Raw genomic sequence first — 19,287 nt, 5'->3', positions numbered from 1 at the left:
GACACATAAAATAACGTAAAAAATTACACCATCTACACCTTCGGTTTCCATAAAAAGGAGTTTTCTTTGCATTGCTCCCCAGCCTTTGTTGTATCTTTAATAAACTTCAGAACACTGAACTTGTGAAACTTTCAATATCTTCCTAATCCCTTGTGCCACAGAGAACGACCTTCTACTTCTTTCTACATTCAGATGGTCAATGCAAAGCAAATTTTTCATTTAGGACATAGAAACGGTTAATCCAAAAGAAAGGGAGCAAACACAAGGTGAAAACAATATGGGAAAGTAAAACACCTTGTAGGGCAGAGTTTAAGACACTGACAGTTCTCTTCGCCAATGTTAAGATTACCAACATCACCCTCCTACAGAGAGGGAAATGAGAAGAATTTGCTAAATATAGCTAGAACTGGATGGAAGGATGCCTATCCTTATTTGTGCATTCATCTGTTTAATTGTGGGCAATATAGTCCACTAGACAGCCTGAAGCAAGCGGGGATGTTCAATATTCTCTGAATTATACAATCTCCACCGGAGATTGGACCTAATTACACAGTTTACTACAGTGTAAATGGAAACTCTGTATTTTGAAACTCTCTGCAGTTGTATGTACCTCTCAATTCTTTTCTCAGGTTTTGGGAATGTACTAAATGCCTTCGAAACTGCGCAGTTTTAAACAAGCATGGTGAGAAAGGCCATAGAATTCTTGTGTTTCTTGAATGACTGTGTCTTTCAAATCCAAATGTATAAAAATAGTCATATATGCTGACATCAAAAATCAAGTTTTATGCTCAGAGCTTCTTTACATTAAGTCTGTGGTGACTGATGTTTTATCTTAAACTGATCTACAACTGCATTTTTTAAATAGTTGCAATAATTTAAATATACCTGTCAATACATCTTACCAAGTTAATCCATCTTTATTTGAAAAAAAAAGCTGTAACAATCACACAAACCTGAAAGAAACAAGTCAAGGAAGTTTATAAACCTGTGATCTAAGCTTTTAAAAGGATTCCTAAAGCTAAACCCTTGGTTTCAGTGACAATATTGGAAAGAAATACAATGGAAATTAACAGGCACTAGGTGCCTAAATCACTTTAAGAATTTGGGCCTAAATTCCTAACAGACACCTCTCAGCCAAGGTATCAATTAATTTATAAATATCACCAAGAATCTTTCATGTTCCTTTTATATGTATGTAGCAAGCTTCAGTTCTGTTTAACATGAGTTCTTCAGTACCTTAAATACTAAAGTTCCTAAAAATTGGAGTTATCATACTGCTTCTCAAACAGCAGAAAGTGGTTTGTGGCATCATAAATGAAATGAGGCATTTGTTTCCTTGACTAGATAGACGAGCATGGGTTGGGATTCAGAAACCCCACCATCAGCATAGTAAGTAGTTTGTAAAAGCTGAAGACTGTTTATCACCTGCAAGAACATACCACAATGAAACATAGGAAAAAAAATGTGGTAACCTACAGAGGTTTCAAACTTATGGATTGTACAATTCGATAATCTTCCATCGTCACACCACATTAAAAACAGTGCCTTACCCTCCACCTCTAAAATACTGCCTCAGGAGAGGGAACACAGGTTTTGACTTCCATTATCTTTCAGCCTGCCGTAAGGAAGTGCCTTGGTCCTGAATCAGAACCCACAGGAATTTAGAAAGTGATGTTTCTGCTTGTAGTAAAATCTTCAATATGTAATTTACATCTTGATATGTCATCATTTCTTGGTATTTAACTTAGTAACAGCTTCTCTAAGGTAGAGATTTTATTACATAAATTATGGAAGTAGCAGACTGGGTGTAGTGGAGACAGCATAAATTTCTGAATCAATACAAAATATGTCCCCGGTAGTAGTTGTTATTCTATGCAGGTGTGTTATTGATTACAGTCATAATGGTCTCACTTTAGCTGCCATCAATAACTCACTACTTGTATTGTCATACTGAATTAAAAAAGAACCAGTCAAAAAATACGAGGAGAAGTTTTACCAGCATGGCATGACCCAGCCCGTGGTGCAAAGAAGCAAAACACTGCCAGTTTAAGTTAAGGTTCATGTTTGAGACTTCACTTGACATTACATTGATAAAATAAAGTCAAATGCGATACTTATTCAGGCAAAAGAGTGTGTGCCTTAAACATTCAGGAAAACTTCTAAATTTATGGATCCTGCATACAATAACAGTTTTCAATACCTTGGGACCATGAGAATACATGTTCTATTATGCGAAACTGAATCAAAGTTTTTTGAGTGGTTATTGACATTTTACTGATGAACATGACTGAAGATTCTTTGCATCAGATTAAGAATTGTAGAAGGAATGTTAGATTATTTCACTTTTTTAAATTCCTAATTTTGGAAGCTAGTCTCCATAAAACACCTGTATTTGCTACTCAGTAGAGAGATGCTCACAAAGTGCCAGTTAGAAGACTTGATTCAACATCACAGACTGGATCAGCCTCCAGAGAAGTCTGTCTGTATCCACTGTTTTAATCCACATGCAGAAGTGGCTGCCCTTTCTAAATCAGGCCTCTAATTGACATGCCTGAAGTTACTGTAGCTACCCCAACTTAACTGTCACATCTCAGATTCTCCTTCCCCAAGACAGCCTGCACTTTATAAACCATGTATTAAGTCACTGCAATTTTCCTTCCTCTGGGCAATCTCTGCAAGCTTTGCTACTCTGCATACTGTTAAAAAGATTTTAATTTTCCCATTTAAAACCTGCAAAAATGAGATTATCCAATATCATTATATACGTTCAGCTCTCATCAAGCTGTGAATCCAGTAGCCATGGACACTGTTGATAGTGAAACATTGCAATACAGTTTCTTACCAACAGGATAATGCAGTAAAAAAGGCTGTGCCATCACTTCTGTCACTGTTCTGAATAGCAGTTACTTAAAATTTTATCACTACATAACCTAAATTAAACAGAGAACATTTACTGTAATGAGAAGGTTCCACAGAGGTATTCCAACTCATAGGTATGACTTCCACCACCAGAGCAGATGAAGAAGAGGCAGTTAAATTACTGGAAACAGTAGCTCTAGTTTCCCTAATTTTACACTGCAATGAATGTTGATCAGTTAAGAGAAGACTTTTTCATACAGGAACAAGTTAGGGCAACATTTTTCTGTACAAAAAACCCCCATGATCATTCCTTTTATGAGAGCAGAAACAGGAGGGGAAGATAACTAAGCTTAGAACAGAAAAAAGGCATTTGTGATACACAAAGCCCAGATCCTGTAAAGATATGCCCAGCAACTCAATTGGTCAATACCACTGCACGTGTAAGAATTCTTATACAGATTACTTCATCAGGTAATTCCAACTATATCCAATTAGAATGCAGGTCTTGTTATCAATCCCCTGGAATTTATAACAATTGATAACAAAAGCCCACTCTCACAGAAAACCGTGCAAAGGAAGCACTGATGGCTAATGCTACACTCCAAACTACTAGGTCCTGAAAGAAATTAGGAAAATAATAAATATTCTGAGTTTACCATAATGACAAAATCTCAGGACTTACCCCAAACTGATTTACTCACTTCTTCCCTCTCACTTGCTTGCAATGTTTAAGCTGTAATTCTTCAGTAATGCATTTCAGAAGACAGTAAGTGCTTCACAACTCTTAAATAAACCACAAGCAGCTAAACAGTACCTGTTCTGGAGGACAAAGGCCTGCTGCTAAGGCACTAGACCTCAAGTCTCCAATGGCTTATGACAGCAATAACAAGGCAAACAAAGTAAATAATAAAAATGAAATTGCAAAAGATACCTTGACAGTGTCCTTTTAATCTTCAGCCAACTTGAGATGTCATGTAAGCACTGAAGCAGCAAAGAGGTGATACTGCTTAGATAGCAAAATCTCAATTCCTCCCTGACCTACAAATCAGAAGCTAATAGATTAGTGGTGCACTGGTGTATATCTGCACAGTATCTCATGGAAACCCTGTCGCAGCTTCTGAAACAAAATGCTTGTGCTCCAAGATGCAGAAAAAGCATAACTATAAATAACACCAACTGAAGCATGCACAGAAGATTTTGACAACCCAGTCAAGGACCTTATGGAACAAATATCCCAAATTGTCTAAGAAAGCCATCATATCTGAAGAGATGAAGCATACTGCATGTAGCTCAGGAACAGAAAGGTCTTCCCAGTCCAATATAAACTGGAGAGTGAGACAGAGAGGCACAACCCTGCCCATATGTTCTCAATGGATCTCAGTACCTTGTAACACTGCCAGCAGCAGCATCACCACCACACAAGAGGTGGATGAAAGTTACTTCCTTGGACCACTCAGTCTGGAATCTGTTATCTAAATATTACAATTTTACTCTTTCTAAAGAGTCAAAATATATGACATATATATTTGACCATAGTCAAAAATCACTCAACTTATCTCATGGTGATTAACATCAGCTGATCATAGAGGATTAAGACTTGCAGAATCAGACCAAGATACCCTTCAAAGAGATGTTTATCTAGGTGGGACAAAAATCATGTAACTACAAAGCAAAATACATATAAGTGCAGTGTCAATTTTTACAGATTTTGATAAAGTAACCAGTTAAAAAAAAAAAAATCAATAAAGCCAGTCACTTCAAGGGTATCATGCTGCCTTAGTTAAGATTCATTATTTTCAGAAAGAAGCAGTCCTTCCAACAGTGGTAAGCTCCCAGTAATGACAACACTTTAAGAAACTGTATGTTCTTTGTAGTAATGAGGAGTAACTAGGTATGAGCTTCATTAACTAAATTGCATTCTCTGCAAAAGATTAAAATATTTTAAAATGCCACCTATATATACATTCCTACAGTGTCTCTAACATTTTTTATCCCTAAGATTAACCAATATTCCAAGAAAGGCATTTATTTTGGTGGGTCAAAATGTCAGACTACCCTGAAACAGTGGCAATCAATGAGCCTCATCAGGACTCCAAAATATTATTTTGTTTGATCAGTCTGTATAAGTTAAGGATGAGTAATAGATGCTGTCCACTTACTATGAAATGATTAGCCATTTACAGACAACACATCAAATGCTACTTGAAAATGTGAATGCCAGAGGGTTGACTGTCAGGCTTTCAAAAGATTGGGTATTACTAAATTAAGCTGTCTGTTCTTAGAACGTTGCACAAAACCAGTCACAAAAAGAACTTGGTTCACTAGAACTAGCTGTTTCTCTTACATACTATTTAAAACAAATGTGACCCAAGCTAATGGAGAAAATGTAGACCTCTAGAACCTCAGCAGACTGCACCAGAAGTAGCTTTACAGTTTGTTTTGGTCTGCATGTGAGATGCAAGGGTAGGAGCGAAAAGGACAAACAGGGAACAAAATGCACACACCGCAGTTTTTTGGGGTTGGCTTAGTTTTACACAAGTTAGCTGAAGCAATTAAAACCCACTTCGTTATCTAAATCGATTGCTTCTTTTCTCAGATGCTCAGGTGGTTACCTGCCTTGCTTCAGCTCACAGGTAGACCACGTCCTACCTGAAATTTAAGAGAATAATTGTAAATCTCCTTGTTCTTATTTTAATGCTTAAACCCATGGTATCGCTGATGCCCTTCTCTAAGAAAACGTGTTTGTCAAATTATATGTATACTCTAAATGTCTTGCATTATGGAAAGAACACTTTTTCTAGAAATACGTGGATTTTAATCTTAAAAATCTCATTGCTAATTTTCAGGAGACACACAGGAAGTCTGAATAAGGTAACTGCATGCAACACATGTGAAATTCCTTCCCTATGCATATTGGTGTAACCCTATAGTTGGCCTTTCCCTCCTTATTCTGTAGAGACAGACAAGAAAGTAAAAAATTTGACCTAACTGCTTTGAAGGTAACTGTGATGGCTATTAGGATGCCGTCACACTTGACAAAATACTGTCATACTCTGGGTAAACTGGAAAGACACAAGCCAAATGTCATCTCACACTTAAGTTGCTACAGCATTTGTTTAAAATGTTTGTGTCAATGATTTATACTCACACAATAAAATATTAAGAGCAACAAACAACAAACCTGGTAGCACAAGAATTCTAACAGGTTTTCCTTGCAGTGTATCAATTCTGACACTACCCAAGATCCACCAAAAGCACTGCAGATATAATGTGTTGCATTACATAAAATCAAGTACAGAAGCTTAGTTTTATATAACTGTAACATGCATACAGATGGTCTTCAGGATAAGATATCTAATCTGAACTACAGTTTGTACAAAATTTGAAGTATAAGCACAAGGCAGGAATTTTGCGATTTCTAGTACAGTGTCCTAACTCAATAAAATGGGAAACTCCCTCTATTTGTACCTCTTACTGGTTCTTCCAATATTAAAAACTTTCTGAGACTGAAATCAATTGCAGAGATTTTGAATTAATAGATTAAATTCTAAGAAGGGAACTGTTTTTCATCTATTTTAGCCAAATAGTAAGTCAAAATTATGGTTATATTAATTGAAATTCAGATATTTATGTTGAGAGCAACTATGGCATAAAAATAAAATAAGCAAAATCCACTTTATAAAGATCACCAATGTCAAAAAAAATACAATCTATGATCTCTGAACAATACACAAGGATAAACCATGCAGTGAAACTATGCAGTCAAACTATTGTTCTTCCAAACCTTGGCTTCCTAATGCATTCCTTTAGCCAAGCAATGGGAAGATAAAACCATCTGCCTAATGGAGCATATAATTTAAATATTTCAGACAAGAATTGACGGAGACGCTGCTTAAATAAATTTAAGAGCCATCCATCCAAATACCTGACATGAAGACCCCAACATAGTTCACAACTTATTTTTTCTATACCAACTCCAAACTCTCCAGCCCTTGCAGTTACTTTAGTCACCATCCATACCCTGTACTACTTTATTACAACAAATCTTTTTTTTTCCATAGCAGATTTAATATGAAGCTGCATTTTTTTTCTTTTGTAGGGCCTTGCAACATCTCTAAAATCACTAAAATTTCAGATTTTACTACTGCATCATGCAGTCCTGCACAATTTTGTAAACAAAATATGTCTAAATTTATGGACCTTTAAAGGACTAGTGTATTCAGCAGATTGCAGCACTCTATCCACAGGAAGTTACAATGAGCCAATGTCAATATTCTGTCATTTAGAAGCAGGATTTTTTACCATAAAGCATTTCCATTAATAAAAATCAGCAGGGTTATTTCCACCCCTCCCCCCCCCACCCCCGCAAAACTTGTATTTAGGGTTTAAGCTATTGGTATGATAACAGGTCTTCACTTGATAAAAAAAATCTGCTTTGGGATTTTTTTAACAAGCTATGAATCACGTTTTGCATTGTGACCTACCTAAAGGCACAACACGACAGCGTAACAAGCAAAGTGCATGTTATAAGAATTCCCCCTTTCACATACACAAACAAGTGCCTACATGAAAAAAACAAGAGAGAAAGCACGGAAGACAGTCTTTACTATTCCATATTCACTAGAAATGAACATTTCAAAGAGTTTTTCAACTTCTACAAACGTCAGATTTTAACCGTGGTCCTCAACACTGCAGGGAAAGCGAAAATTAAAAAATAACCCCTAACTCGGGCTTTTAAGTCTGTAATGGATTTCGCATGTGTGAAGAAATGGGTTAGTTTTGTTTGGTCTTTGCTACAAAGAGACTCATCTCCTATGCATGCCACAAATAACCTGAGCAATGACTTCCCTCCATGACAAGAGCTGCCCATCATATTGCAGGATTATTACAACGTTGGTTTGTTTAGGGGTTGCTTGTGTGTGTGGCTTGCGCATGTAACTCAGGCATTCGCATACATCAACTCCTCGTTGCGCATCTCACAATAAAGTGATGAACGCTATTAAACCTGAACCAGCAACCTTCAGCAAACAAAGAAGTCTAGCCCGGAATCGTGATGCAAAATCACCCCAAAACGTACTACACCCTGCAAGAACCTCTCAGAAAATAGCCCGGCAGCCTCATTCATTCCCCTCAACCCAGCGATCTGCTCACCATCTCCGTCTTATTTCTCCGTCCTCATCTTATTTTCCTTGCTGCTACTAGCTTCAAGGAAGCGGCGTAGAAAAAAAGAAAAATGTTTTTTAAAAGAATTTTAAAAAATAAAGAGGGGAAACCCTCCCAACTCTTCAATAGACCGCTCGGCAGCCGCTGGGCAGCATGTCAGCCCCTTGTCCTCCTCTCCCGCTCCCCGCGCAGGAGCCGCTCCCGCCGTGCCCGCCCCGCGAGTGCCCGTCCGTCCCCCGCGCGTTCCCCGGGAGAGCGCCCGGGCTGCACCAGCTCCTCCCGCCTGCTCACCCACCGAGGCAGCCGAGTAGTCGGAGCCGGGCTGATTCTCCCCTCCCACCTCCACATTCCTATTTACAAAGGGTATCCAAGACCATCTTTATCCAACTGGGGGGTTGGGGGAGGAAGGAGGGGGAGGTGGAAGTACTCATTAACCCTTTTCTTGCATTTACCTTTTCTACTGTGATTTTTGCTCCGTTTTTGGAACACACAGGGGAATTCCCCTTCTCTACAGAGCACATGGACTGGTTGCCATCGGGCCCGCCGGGTCCCCGCTCCCGCACCCCGGCTTGGCCTCTGACGGTGCTCCTGACAGCCCCAAGGCCGCTCCAGAAAAAAGCTCCAAGGGCACGGCTGGAAAACGCGCGCCCTCCCCGAACTATTGCTCGGAAAACAACAGGAGCGGCCCGACGGGACCGCACTACCCCGGCCAGACCATGATGGCACCGCCCGCTCCTCTTTCTTTTCTTTTTTTTTTTTTTTTTTTCCAAAGCAGGGCGTCACATTCCTCAACACTCGCACCTGGGGGCAGGAGCGCGGGAGGCGTGAGGGGCCGCGCGCCGTGCCCGCCCCGCCGCCGCGCGTCCGCGCCGCCGACCCCCGCGCGCGCCGCGCGTCTGCGGCCGCACGCGAACCGGCGCGCGCCTCCCGCGCCGCGAATTTTCCCATTGGGCGGCGCCGCTGCGATCGCGCCCGGCAACCGGAGCGCCATTGGCGCGGCCCCGCCCCGCCGCCGCGCGCCATTGGTCCGCACGCCTGTCCGTCACAGCGCGGTGGCCCCCGCCCCTCGGCGGGCGGCGGGAGTGGCCGGGGGAGCGGCCGCAGCCCCGGGACGGGAGCGGGGCCGCGCTGTCCGCGCTGGAGAGCGGAGCACGGGCGGTGTGCGCTCGGCAAGAGCGGCGGGCACCGTTCTGTCACCTCCCTGGATGGGTGCGCGCCCCCGCCTCGCTGCGCGGTTGAAGGGTTTCTCCGCTCGGGAACGCAACGCTGCCTTGCGCAGCTGTTCGCCCGGAGGTTCCGGGCCCAGCTGGTGGCTGAAATGCTGTGGCAGAGGGCCCGTCAGGTGCAGCGCAGCCAGGTAATGCTGGCACGCGATCCGCATGGATTTGTCTAACTTGACCTTCTCGCCGTTTGCAGTGGTCTATGCGCTGCCATCGTCACCTCTCAGCTTTGTCTTTGGTAACCTAAATAGCTTGAGCTTCCTACGTCCCTATTTTATATCTTGTTATCTCTCCCTTTCATTAATGTTCCTCCTCTGAATAATTTTCTGTGTTTTTCCTCCCTCCCTAACCGTGGGTGCCAGAAATGGTGCATCGTTCCAATGCCTCTGTGCTGTGGACAAAGACAGTGTCACTCCCCTGTCTCCTTTTTATATTGTGTATTTATACGTTTAATTGTTAGAGTAGTCCAGTTTACCACAGTATTACCCTGAGAGGTCACACTGAAATAGTAACAACTAAATTCTTTTTTGAGGTACTTTTTGTCATGCTAGCTCCATCTCTGCATTCTTTATTTCCAGATGCATTTCCTCACATTTTATGACATTAAAAATGCAATTTACTGGACTGGGATGACTTAATTGGATACATCAGATGATTTTGTAACCAGATATTAATTATTCGCTCATTTATTAGGCTACAAAATTTACTAGTATCTTGCATTATCTAGACAATTGATCGAGATACCAAACTGAATCAGAGCAAGAGCTCATCTCTAGAAAACTGTCAGGGTCTCTGATGTCTCCTCTTTACAGCTGCTTTTTGAGACCTCTCAGGGAAAAGATACTTAATCCATCTAAGGTGTGCTTTATGCATTCCAAATAATGTGCATTCCAGCACTTGAAGAAAAAGCACTTTAAACAAATATCAGGACTATTTCTCTTTTAGTTTTTGAAACTAACTCAGGACAATTCTACAAGCCTTTCATTAAGCTTCTGCTTGTATTTTAGCTTTCTCCAATAGAAGTTCTGCCCTGACAGTACCACTCTCTTGAAATGGATACAGAATCAGAGCCTGCTTGGGATCAGTCTATTCAAGTTTGGCAAACAATGGGAGCTATACACTGATCCCCTAGGACAGGGTCTAGAAGGGGCAACAATAACCAAGCTGTTTTAGGCAGAACAAAAGGTAGACAGGAGAATAAAAGGAAGAGTCAGAATGGCCCCCAAATCCAGTATTCACAAATTCTTGCAGTAGACTGGTTTTGTGAAGCCTCCTAAAAGGCTTTTTAAATGACTCTGAACTTATTCTTTATTTCCATATGTATTAAAAATAGCAAAAAAAACCCAAAACCAGTAAAAAACACCTTTAAGTTTTAAGCCTATGGACACTTGCTTCTTCCCATGGACATGACTGCTGCTGAAGGTATTCACATTATCATCTGAAGATTTTAAATGGGTATCAAGCATAGAAGCTAAACAATCTTTGGTCACAGTGATGAGTCTATACTTTGAGACTCAAACAGAGTGCCAAAATGAACAATACGTTACATTTAATGTGCATGCATTTTACCAATTTCAGTGTAACGGAGATTTGTAATTTGTCAATTTAGTCATCAGATAACTGCTTTGAATAACAGCTCTCTACCTGAAAGCATAAATACATTCTAGGTTTATATGTCTCAAGGTAATAATTGCAATCTATTGTTGTGTTTCAGAAGCAATAGTACAAAGAATGATGATCATACACTCATCCAGTAATTTTCATCAGTAGATCTCAAGAGACCTTGTGAAGGTCAATGCTATTGTCCCATTGATGATGATGGAGAAGGAAAGCATTGAGATTGAACTTGCTCAATGTCATATGCCAGAGCAGTGCTAAAGCTGGCAATTGACTTCAGGTTTTCTGTATCCAGGATGAAAGGTTTTGCCTCACAAGCCACCTAACACATCTCTATGCCCCTGGGAATTCTTTTAATTACTGTTTCACATCTTGTGTGTATTGTGTTTATCAGTGTTAAAACCTGAAAGAGCACTCCAGGCTTTTATGGTGTTTCCTTACAGGCTTCACCATAAAACATTTTGTAATTTACAGGCTCCACTGAAACCCTTTATTGTTACCCATTAAAAAAAAAGTCAGAAAAATAAGTTTGAGATTTTGTTTGAAAAATGAAATATTAATATTTCAGTAGGACCAAAAGGTGACACATATCCAATCCCAACCTAAATCTGAAGATCAACATTACTAAATGTTTGATTATCAGTTCTGATCATGCTGTGCTAATAACTGAAAGCAAATTTGACATTGTCACTTGTGTTTTCCTCAATCCTCAGGAAAGCTGTCCTGGCTGGAATTCATCCCATTGCAAGCTCAGGGCTCAGTGACTTTGGGGCATTCCTGGAAGCAGAGTCTCTGGTGAAGGTAGTCAGGGGAACAGCATCCCAACAACAGGGGCCTTGTTCTGAAGGGTCAGGAGCTACATCCAAACCCACTAAGATTGTTAACAGCCCAGTCCTGGGTGTATCCGTCCTCAGAGGTATGAGAGCTGTGGTGCTCAGATCAGGCATTTAATGTTGTTATTTCACACCTTCATAGAATAATAGAATCAGCAAGGTTAGAAGAGACCTTTAAGATCATGAAGTCCAACCTGGCACTACCACTGTAACCTCTATAAACCACTAGACCACATTACCAGATCTTAAACACCTCCAGGGACGGCGACACTGCTACATCCCTGGGCAATCTGTTCCAATGCCTGACCACCCCTAACAGTGGAAAAAAATTTTCTAATACCCGAATTTCCCGTCTCAGCTTGAAACCAGATATGCTGGCTGTAGGCTGAGGCAGCCAAGAAGCAGCTCATGCACTATGAGATGACTCCCCCAATGCGCTGGGGGATGCCGGGCGGTGTCGCACCGACCCCTCACACACACCCCGCGGCAGTGCCGGGCCCGCGGGACACAGCCCCGGGCCAAGGGCGCCGGGGAAGGTGTCGGTGCCGGCAGCGCCGGCGGGAGGAGGAGCCGGGCCCGGCCCCCGGAGGGGCGGCGCTGCTGCGGCCCGGCCGCGCTCCGGAAGCGGCGCGGGGGACGCGCGGTGCGGCGGCCGTGGGTGAGTGAGGGAGGCGGGGAGGGAGTGAGGGGCCGGGGGTCACCGTGCCTGCAGGGCGGGCTCGAAAAGAGCCCGGGGGCGTCTCAGCTGTCACCAGCAGCCGGGAGCTGACGGGCTTCTGGTTCGGGGGGCTGTGTGTGCCCTTCCTGGCCACCGCCACAGCCCCGGCCCTCCCCGCCAAGGAAGGCGCTTCCCCTGAGCGCCATTTGCTTGAGGTTTTTATCTTAAATTTATCCAGCAGCACCTCTGGCGATATTTTCAGGTGTCAGTTCACACCTGTTTTCTTTGGTTATGCGATGCCATTTCATTCTGTGATTCCTGCGTAGGTGGTGGCTTCTTGGTACTTGCGTCACGTCCAGGAGTAATTTTAAGTGTACAAAAGTAATAAAGCAATTTTTAAATTAAGTTTTAATGTGTGGTGACCCTTTGAGGTCAAGAAATAGTCACAGATAGACAGTGAAAACTACTAATGACTTTTGGTGGTTCCTCACTGAAGAAAGCATAAGAATTGTACAAGCTAAAAATACAGCCTTTACCTAAGGAGCAAGCCCAGCAAAAAGCTCTGGGTCCGCAGATCCTTGGCGGAGGAGAAACTCGTGTTCTTGAGAAACTGGGGCAAAGGCTCTTTTACTCCTTCCTTGTAAATGTTTCTGAAACATGGTGTGGTGAAAGGTTATGTTTACTGGTGTTTGTTCCTCATGGGAGCTGTACAGTGGACCTAATCTAGTAAAATGCCGGAGAGAAATTAAGCAGCTGAAAATAAAATTAGCACATTAAACTTGGGAGTGCCGTTCACCTTGTATGTTATTTTCTGTGTTTCATAAGTGTTGTACTTTGCCTTGCTGTCTCTTGCAGTGAAGACTTACTCTTCACCTTGGTAGGGTTATAAAGCCTAGGTTGCTTACAAATGCTCTTTATAGGGAGCAACCTGGAAGTCATCAAATTATAGATCCATCTATTCCGCTTCATCTTTAGTTATTAGTATTGCTACAGTGAAGCATGTGTTACGCAAGGGAAGTGCAAAAACGAAACAGTAAAATGCTTTAAAAATGCAGCCATGAGACACTTTTCTCTGCAGGGAAAAAAAAAATAGATTACTTTTAAGAACTAATCAAGCATCTCTTGATGATTTTAAAGTTCTCTATTTAAAAAACACTTATTTCAGTAGTGCAAGAAAATGCATCCAATTTTATGGCCCTTCTATGGGCATTTGAGGACTGTAGGGCTCAGTTTCATTTGGACATACTCAAAAGAGACAGTAAAATAGTTTTGCACTCTGCTGACCACGAGTTATTGTTGTAGTACATAAAACTAGCAGATTCTAGTGAATAATGATTTTTTAGCTGTGTTTTAGACTGCACCTAAACAATAGTTTTGGATCAGTTGAGAAGCAATTGAGATCACTGTGGTAACTGACAGATGTTATTTATGATGCTTCATTTGTGAATACAAAATACATAACAAATGGCTTCATTTTTCAAATGCTACTGCTACTGGGAATTCTTAAGGGTAAAATAGTTTTATGCCAAATTGTGAACTGATTGCTTCTAATCATCCAAATGATGGTAGAACCCTATGAAAAGAACATACACAATCTATCATGTTTGGGTCTCTTGAAAGTCCCTCTCAATGCTACCTTATGCTGGCATGTATCCACTCATGCTTTTAACAGAGCCTTCAAATGAGCAAAACAACACACTGTGCTGTCTAACAGAGTACTGTAGCACAGAACAAGAATTTTAGTTACTTTAATGTCATTTCCAAATTAGTGGTGCCATTTGGAGCGGAACACTTAATTACAGGATGTTTGTGGTTCTTGTCAAGCTGGTTTGTGTGTATTAGGCATAAGTTGGACAGCAAACTAGAAACATTACAGAAATAGGAGATTGTTGCTATCATGTCATCCTTGGTAACTGTTGTCTTACTGACTAGGAACAAGCAAACTAAAATTTAGAAAAGCTCATTATCCAGACAGCAGTAAGTCTTCACTGTCTCCAACCCAGAACAGAGGATTTCTCCCTCCTTCCAGCAGACCTTGCCACGTTGCATAGTGTATATATTCTGGCTTGCATTGTCTTCAAAAAGAAAATCAGAAAGCAAGTGTTGTACCACCACTTAGCCTTTTCTATTTGATCGCTTTAAACTACAGCACCTCCTGCATCTCTAAGGATGCTTCTGAAGACACATTTCCTGCAGAAATGGAGCTCGAAAATCAGCTTTTGATCTAGCTTTGGACTTGCTGTAGGATCGAGTTGCAAGTGGAAGTCACTGCTGGCCTAATCTTTTTCACCTTCTCCTCTCCTTGGTCTGTGGGGTCTCAGCTGAGTGAGGAGGAGGCTGAGTTGAGCACATCTGCTTTGCAGCTCCAGCTCTGTGCAATGTGCTCATCTCATCCCCACAGTTGCAGCACCAGCTTTTATGTGAGTATGAGCTCAAGAAAATGGCACCTGCATGAAGACTTTTTGATTGAATGTTTATGTACTTACCATATCTATGACAGCCTCTCTTCAGGCTTTTTTTCCCTCTTAGTGTTTTGTTAATCATTGTAGATTTCAGAATATCCAAATTTGAGTCTGACTTACAGTATTTAAGAATTTAATGGTAGTATCCACAACATGTGTTGCAAGTGCAGTGTCATCTTTGGTCAAAGAAGGTACCAAAATACCTTGCTTGCCTCCTTTGCCAGTTAAGTGTTGCCGGTATTTTAAGGGGTAGCTCTGTTTTATCTGGCTTAAACACTTCTGTCAAAAAAAAAAAAAAAAAAAAAAAAAAGAAGAAGTTGGACTGTTTATATAGGACCTATAAACACTTACACTTGTCTCAAGACCGGCAGGTGGAGCCCAAGATAAAATACACTGGTTTGATATTTGGGGTTAATAAAAGCATAAATGTAACTTAATGAACTGTAATAACATCAAGCAGAGTTGCTGGGGTGACAAAAAGATCGTTCTGTCAAAGCAGTAGTACCTAATAATAATTAATGTGGATTCTAGAAAGGTACCGAAGTGTTCAAAATATTTGTCCTCCTAGATAATTGTGATGAGTGTTGCAAACTTATTTTGCAGCTGTTTTCTGACTGGCAGTTTTTGTGTAATCTTTATGCTGGCCAGTAACTTTGCATGAACAGCTGGACCAACTTAATTATTTGAAGGGAACTGAGTAAATCAGCTGATGGAGCCTGACACTTCTTTATTAAAATAGTGGTCTTATAAGTGATTAATTGCAAACAGCTTTTTATCAAGTAATTCATTTAATTATCTGGCAGGGCACCTAATGAATACTAGGAGCCATATCTTCATAGTCAGCAAGAGTACTCCATGATAGTTGTCATTAAAATTGTATTTTGTATCTTTGGTTTCACTAAGTGAGCTTCTTGGCACTTTGCCCATTAAGGATTCCCTACGATACTCATGGTAGTGCTGTAGATGGGAACCTCTAGAACCATAGATTAGAAGGTGATCTCTTTGGAGCTATGAGTGTTGTTTCTGAAATAGTCTGTGTGTAAAAGATCCACGTCTTCCAGTACTGGTAGTTCAAGTCCAGTATGATTGCAGTCTACTGAAAATTCAGCAATAGGAGCTGAGAAGATGCATATCACCTTCTCAAAACTGGTTAGATTTTCTCCGTAAAGCTGGCTATGGGTCTTTTAAAATACCTGGTTCATAAATCAGTTATCCAAAATTCAAGACTGCGTCTTAATTTTATGAAGTATTTCTAAGGCAGTTGTCTTGGGATTGACTTGTTAGTGGCAAAGAAAGCCAACAGTGTCATTTAATTCAGTTTTCTCAGTGCCTTATTGTGCAACCTGTTAAACACAAAATAGTTGGGATAGCTCTGCTATTGCTCTTGGCTCATAGATTATGAGTCAACTGAGGAGGAAAATTCTTTTTGTCAGCGAACAGAATTTAAAATACTTTCAGGTATGTTTACGTATCTACACACACACGTGCTCCTGTGCACTAATTTTCTTGTCAAGCACGTCAGGAGTGTTGCACCTCTTTCTGAGTTAGTTCATGTCCTGCAGCAGAAGAGTCTCTTCGCAGGGTACTGGATTGCAAGACTGAACTTGTGCCATGACAACAACAGCAGGCTGGTTTTAGTGTTGAACTGTGACTTAACAGGAGCCAACAGCTATGGGCAAGCTGTTAATTAAAAAAAGAGATCTGTACAAATGCTGCACTTGCAGCTCTGTTTCTGGTAACATGAAATGTAGTCAAGATGATCCATTTCCTGATATCTCTTATGACAAATTATGTAGAAACTGAAGAGCAACAGAGACACTTTCTACAGATCTTGAAAGTATGGTTAAAAATCCTACTTTTTGTACAGAAGTTTTTTCAGTCATTGAGTTGCTCAGATGGCCTTACAGTTGGGTGTTGAATTCTGTCTCCCTCTCCCTTTGACTTACCTTGAAAGCCCTTTCATGGCAAAAGCTCTCAGTAGCAGTAAAAAATGGTGGTGTGTCATTGGGTGGTAGCATTCCGATAATTGTTTGAGCAGCCACAAAAAGTAAAGATCAAACTGCAGTTTTATTACCAGAAAAATGTTAATTGGACAACACAAACTATTTGAAAGCTGTTTTGTTGGTTTGAAATGGAAAGCACATTTGTCATCCCATCTGCATGGCCAGAATTTTAAATACAGCACAGGTGCTGGAAACTCCTCATCAAAATGTAACCTCTGGACACAAAATGTCCAGTGTATTTCTATTTATACCTGATCTTTTACCCGATGCTAAACAATAATAATTTCTCCTGGACTTTGACAATAGCTTGGTCTAAATTATACTTTATTTGCAGGTCTGTGAGTGTCTTTAACAAGGCTTTTTCTGGCTTCTGCAACAGTTTGAGTCTTATTTTCTCCTTTATTCTAACATAAGCATTTTGCTTTACTTAAGAAAGCGAAAAAAGTAAAAGTACTTCATTGGTAATGAGCAGAAATTGCGTAACAGTCTTTTTTTTCATGTATTGCTAGCACTGTAGACTTTGTCAGTATTTTCCTGATGCAGGTTTTTTTCCTAAAATCTGAACTAGCCAGGCATAATTTTGAAAGAAATACTGTAAGAATTTGGTTTGTAAACCAGTCTTTAAAACTCATCTGGTTTGGAAGTTGTATTTTATTTATTTATTTTTACTGTGAGCTATTACTCAGTACATTGCAATCCTTAAGCTTCAGCGCAGCAGCAAGTTATCTTCTTATAATTTGCAGTGTAATAGATAATCTTTATTTACATTTTAGGCTATTACAGAATGACCTTGCATTGAGCCTTTGTGGAAGAAGCAAGACTTAAACATCGCTTCTTCGATGTGCATCCTTCTATTCAAATTTGACCCCCGACCAGTTTCAAAAAATGCGTACAGGTAAGATGGCTGTAGCTAAAACAGACTTGCTTCTGTAATATTTTACACAATTTCTTTTTATAGCCAGTGTGTGAGCTACAAACTCAAGTCAGTATTATGTGTTCAATTGTGCTTTTGTAGTGTTTTAACTTCATGGCTTTCCCCATTGGAGGAGTTACTGGAACCTTTTGAGAACCCTTTGGTTTTAGACTATGTCAGAAGTCTTGGGCTTTGTAGTCATGGACCTTTTGCTGGTGATCTGTCATGTGCCGTATAAGTCCTTTAAATGTTGTACTCCAGTGTTTGAAAGTCCTGCCTTCTAATTTATTATTTAAACTAAGGGGAATCCTGTTTGTGGGCATCGCAGTTGTAGCTGTCTCTTGCTTTCAGTATGGTAGATACGTTTAGGGCTTCCAGTTTGCAACCAAGGAACTTCTAGTAAGTATCCTAGCCTTTCCCCTCCCCAAAGTCTGCTTGCAATTAAAATTGTAGGCAGTAAACTAAGTCATGTATGAAATGTTCAGCCAAAAACTGAAGAAAAAATAAGCTTGCAGGCTTCTAGGTAAGTCTGTAAGAATGTATCGATGTCATACAGTGAGTTTCCAAAATATTAAACATCCTGTAATCGTTTTCTCTTTCATTGTAGCTCATAGTTTTTAAATTTCATATCCAACATCGGTATCTTTGAGTACACTGAGTATGTAATAAAAACCAGCACTTCGGGCCATAAGCAGGCTATGAAGGTTCATTGTTTTCTGTATTTATATATACTGTATAGGTTCTATATTACTTTGTAGGGTACAAGTATTGGTATTCAACCAGAAACCATCAGTCTGCTCAGTAAATCGTTGTGCCTTTCACTGACTTGTTCTCCTGTCCTCTCGTATTAAGAAGCAGATGCCATTCTATAGAAAGAAAGGAAATGAGAACCGAAACCTCAATTGTCCACAGAGTGCATTCCTTTCTGCATCTGGAGCCTGCCTAAAAAGGGGTTTTGTTTATGATGTGACTGGTGCTGAATTAATATATCCATTTATTTGGTCTGACTTTCTTTGTGTTGGTAGTTAGCGAAAGGCAGTTTCATCAATTTGATGCCTCTTGGGAAAATCCTTTGGATGTAAACTGCAGTTGCTCACCAAGTGAACTTTCTGCCATGATCAATATTTGAAAGTAAAACTTAGAGTAGTTTGCTTGCTATGAAAAATTGCATCAAGATTGAAATTATTCATTTATATCAGAAAACAACTTGCTGGCAGTGTCAGAATAGGACAACACTTTTGAGATGTTTGGCCCAAATTCAGGAGTATTTAATTGTATCTAACTTTCTGTCTTTTGTTAAGCAGTGCCTTGCTCTATATAGACCTCTGAGATAAATCACTCTGAACCATCTGTTTGGGTGATAAATGCCAGGCCATGGTGTTACTGGTGTCAGATTTTAACATCAGATACATAACTTTAGTTTTTTTTTTTTTCTTAACACTCCATAACTAAGTCTTTTTGCTTTTCTTTATTCAGGAGAATGTTGAAGTTCTTTCTTTTTAAATTGTTCCTATGTTTTTTTCACCTTTGCCTCAGGTTTCTGAAGGACATAGGTCTGA

At 40.5% G+C, this 19,287-nt stretch overlaps 2 protein-coding genes across 12 annotated transcripts in view; one reads left to right on the top strand and one right to left on the bottom strand.

Annotated features, from left to right (window-relative positions):
• ARVCF (ARVCF delta catenin family member) overlaps positions 1 to 8,495 on the bottom strand; it is a 258,893-nt gene extending 250,398 nt beyond the window's left edge. For 4 of the 10 annotated variants that reach the window (XM_010398197.3, XM_010398194.3, XM_010398195.3 and 1 more), the window contains exon 1: positions 8,011 to 8,220. The gene's annotated coding sequence lies outside the window, so the exon portion shown is untranslated. Of the gene's footprint in view, positions 1 to 8,010; positions 8,222 to 8,317; positions 8,337 to 8,474 lie in introns of those variants that run through there. The other 6 variants (XM_010398190.3, XM_010398193.3, XM_010398198.3 and 3 more) reach the window with 4 other exon arrangements.
• Positions 8,496 to 9,112: 617 nt separating this feature from the next.
• Positions 9,113 to 19,287, top strand: part of TANGO2 (transport and golgi organization 2 homolog) — a 28,948-nt gene continuing 18,773 nt past the window's right edge. Inside the window, exons 1-2 of one of the 2 annotated variants that reach the window (XM_010398200.3) lie at positions 9,113 to 9,379; positions 17,589 to 17,710. In XM_010398200.3, the coding sequence (XP_010396502.1) occupies positions 17,655 to 17,710 (56 nt within the window). In that variant the 5' untranslated portion in view covers positions 9,113 to 9,379; positions 17,589 to 17,654. Of the gene's footprint in view, positions 9,380 to 12,289; positions 12,351 to 17,588; positions 17,711 to 19,287 lie in introns of those variants that run through there. The other variant, XM_039560987.1, reaches the window with a different exon arrangement.

The sequence above is a fragment of the Corvus cornix genome, chromosome 15, assembly GCF_000738735.6.
Source record: "Corvus cornix cornix isolate S_Up_H32 chromosome 15, ASM73873v5, whole genome shotgun sequence".
NCBI classification, from domain to species: domain Eukaryota; kingdom Metazoa; phylum Chordata; class Aves; order Passeriformes; family Corvidae; genus Corvus; species Corvus cornix.
This window is presented reverse-complemented; position numbering and strand designations above follow the sequence as displayed.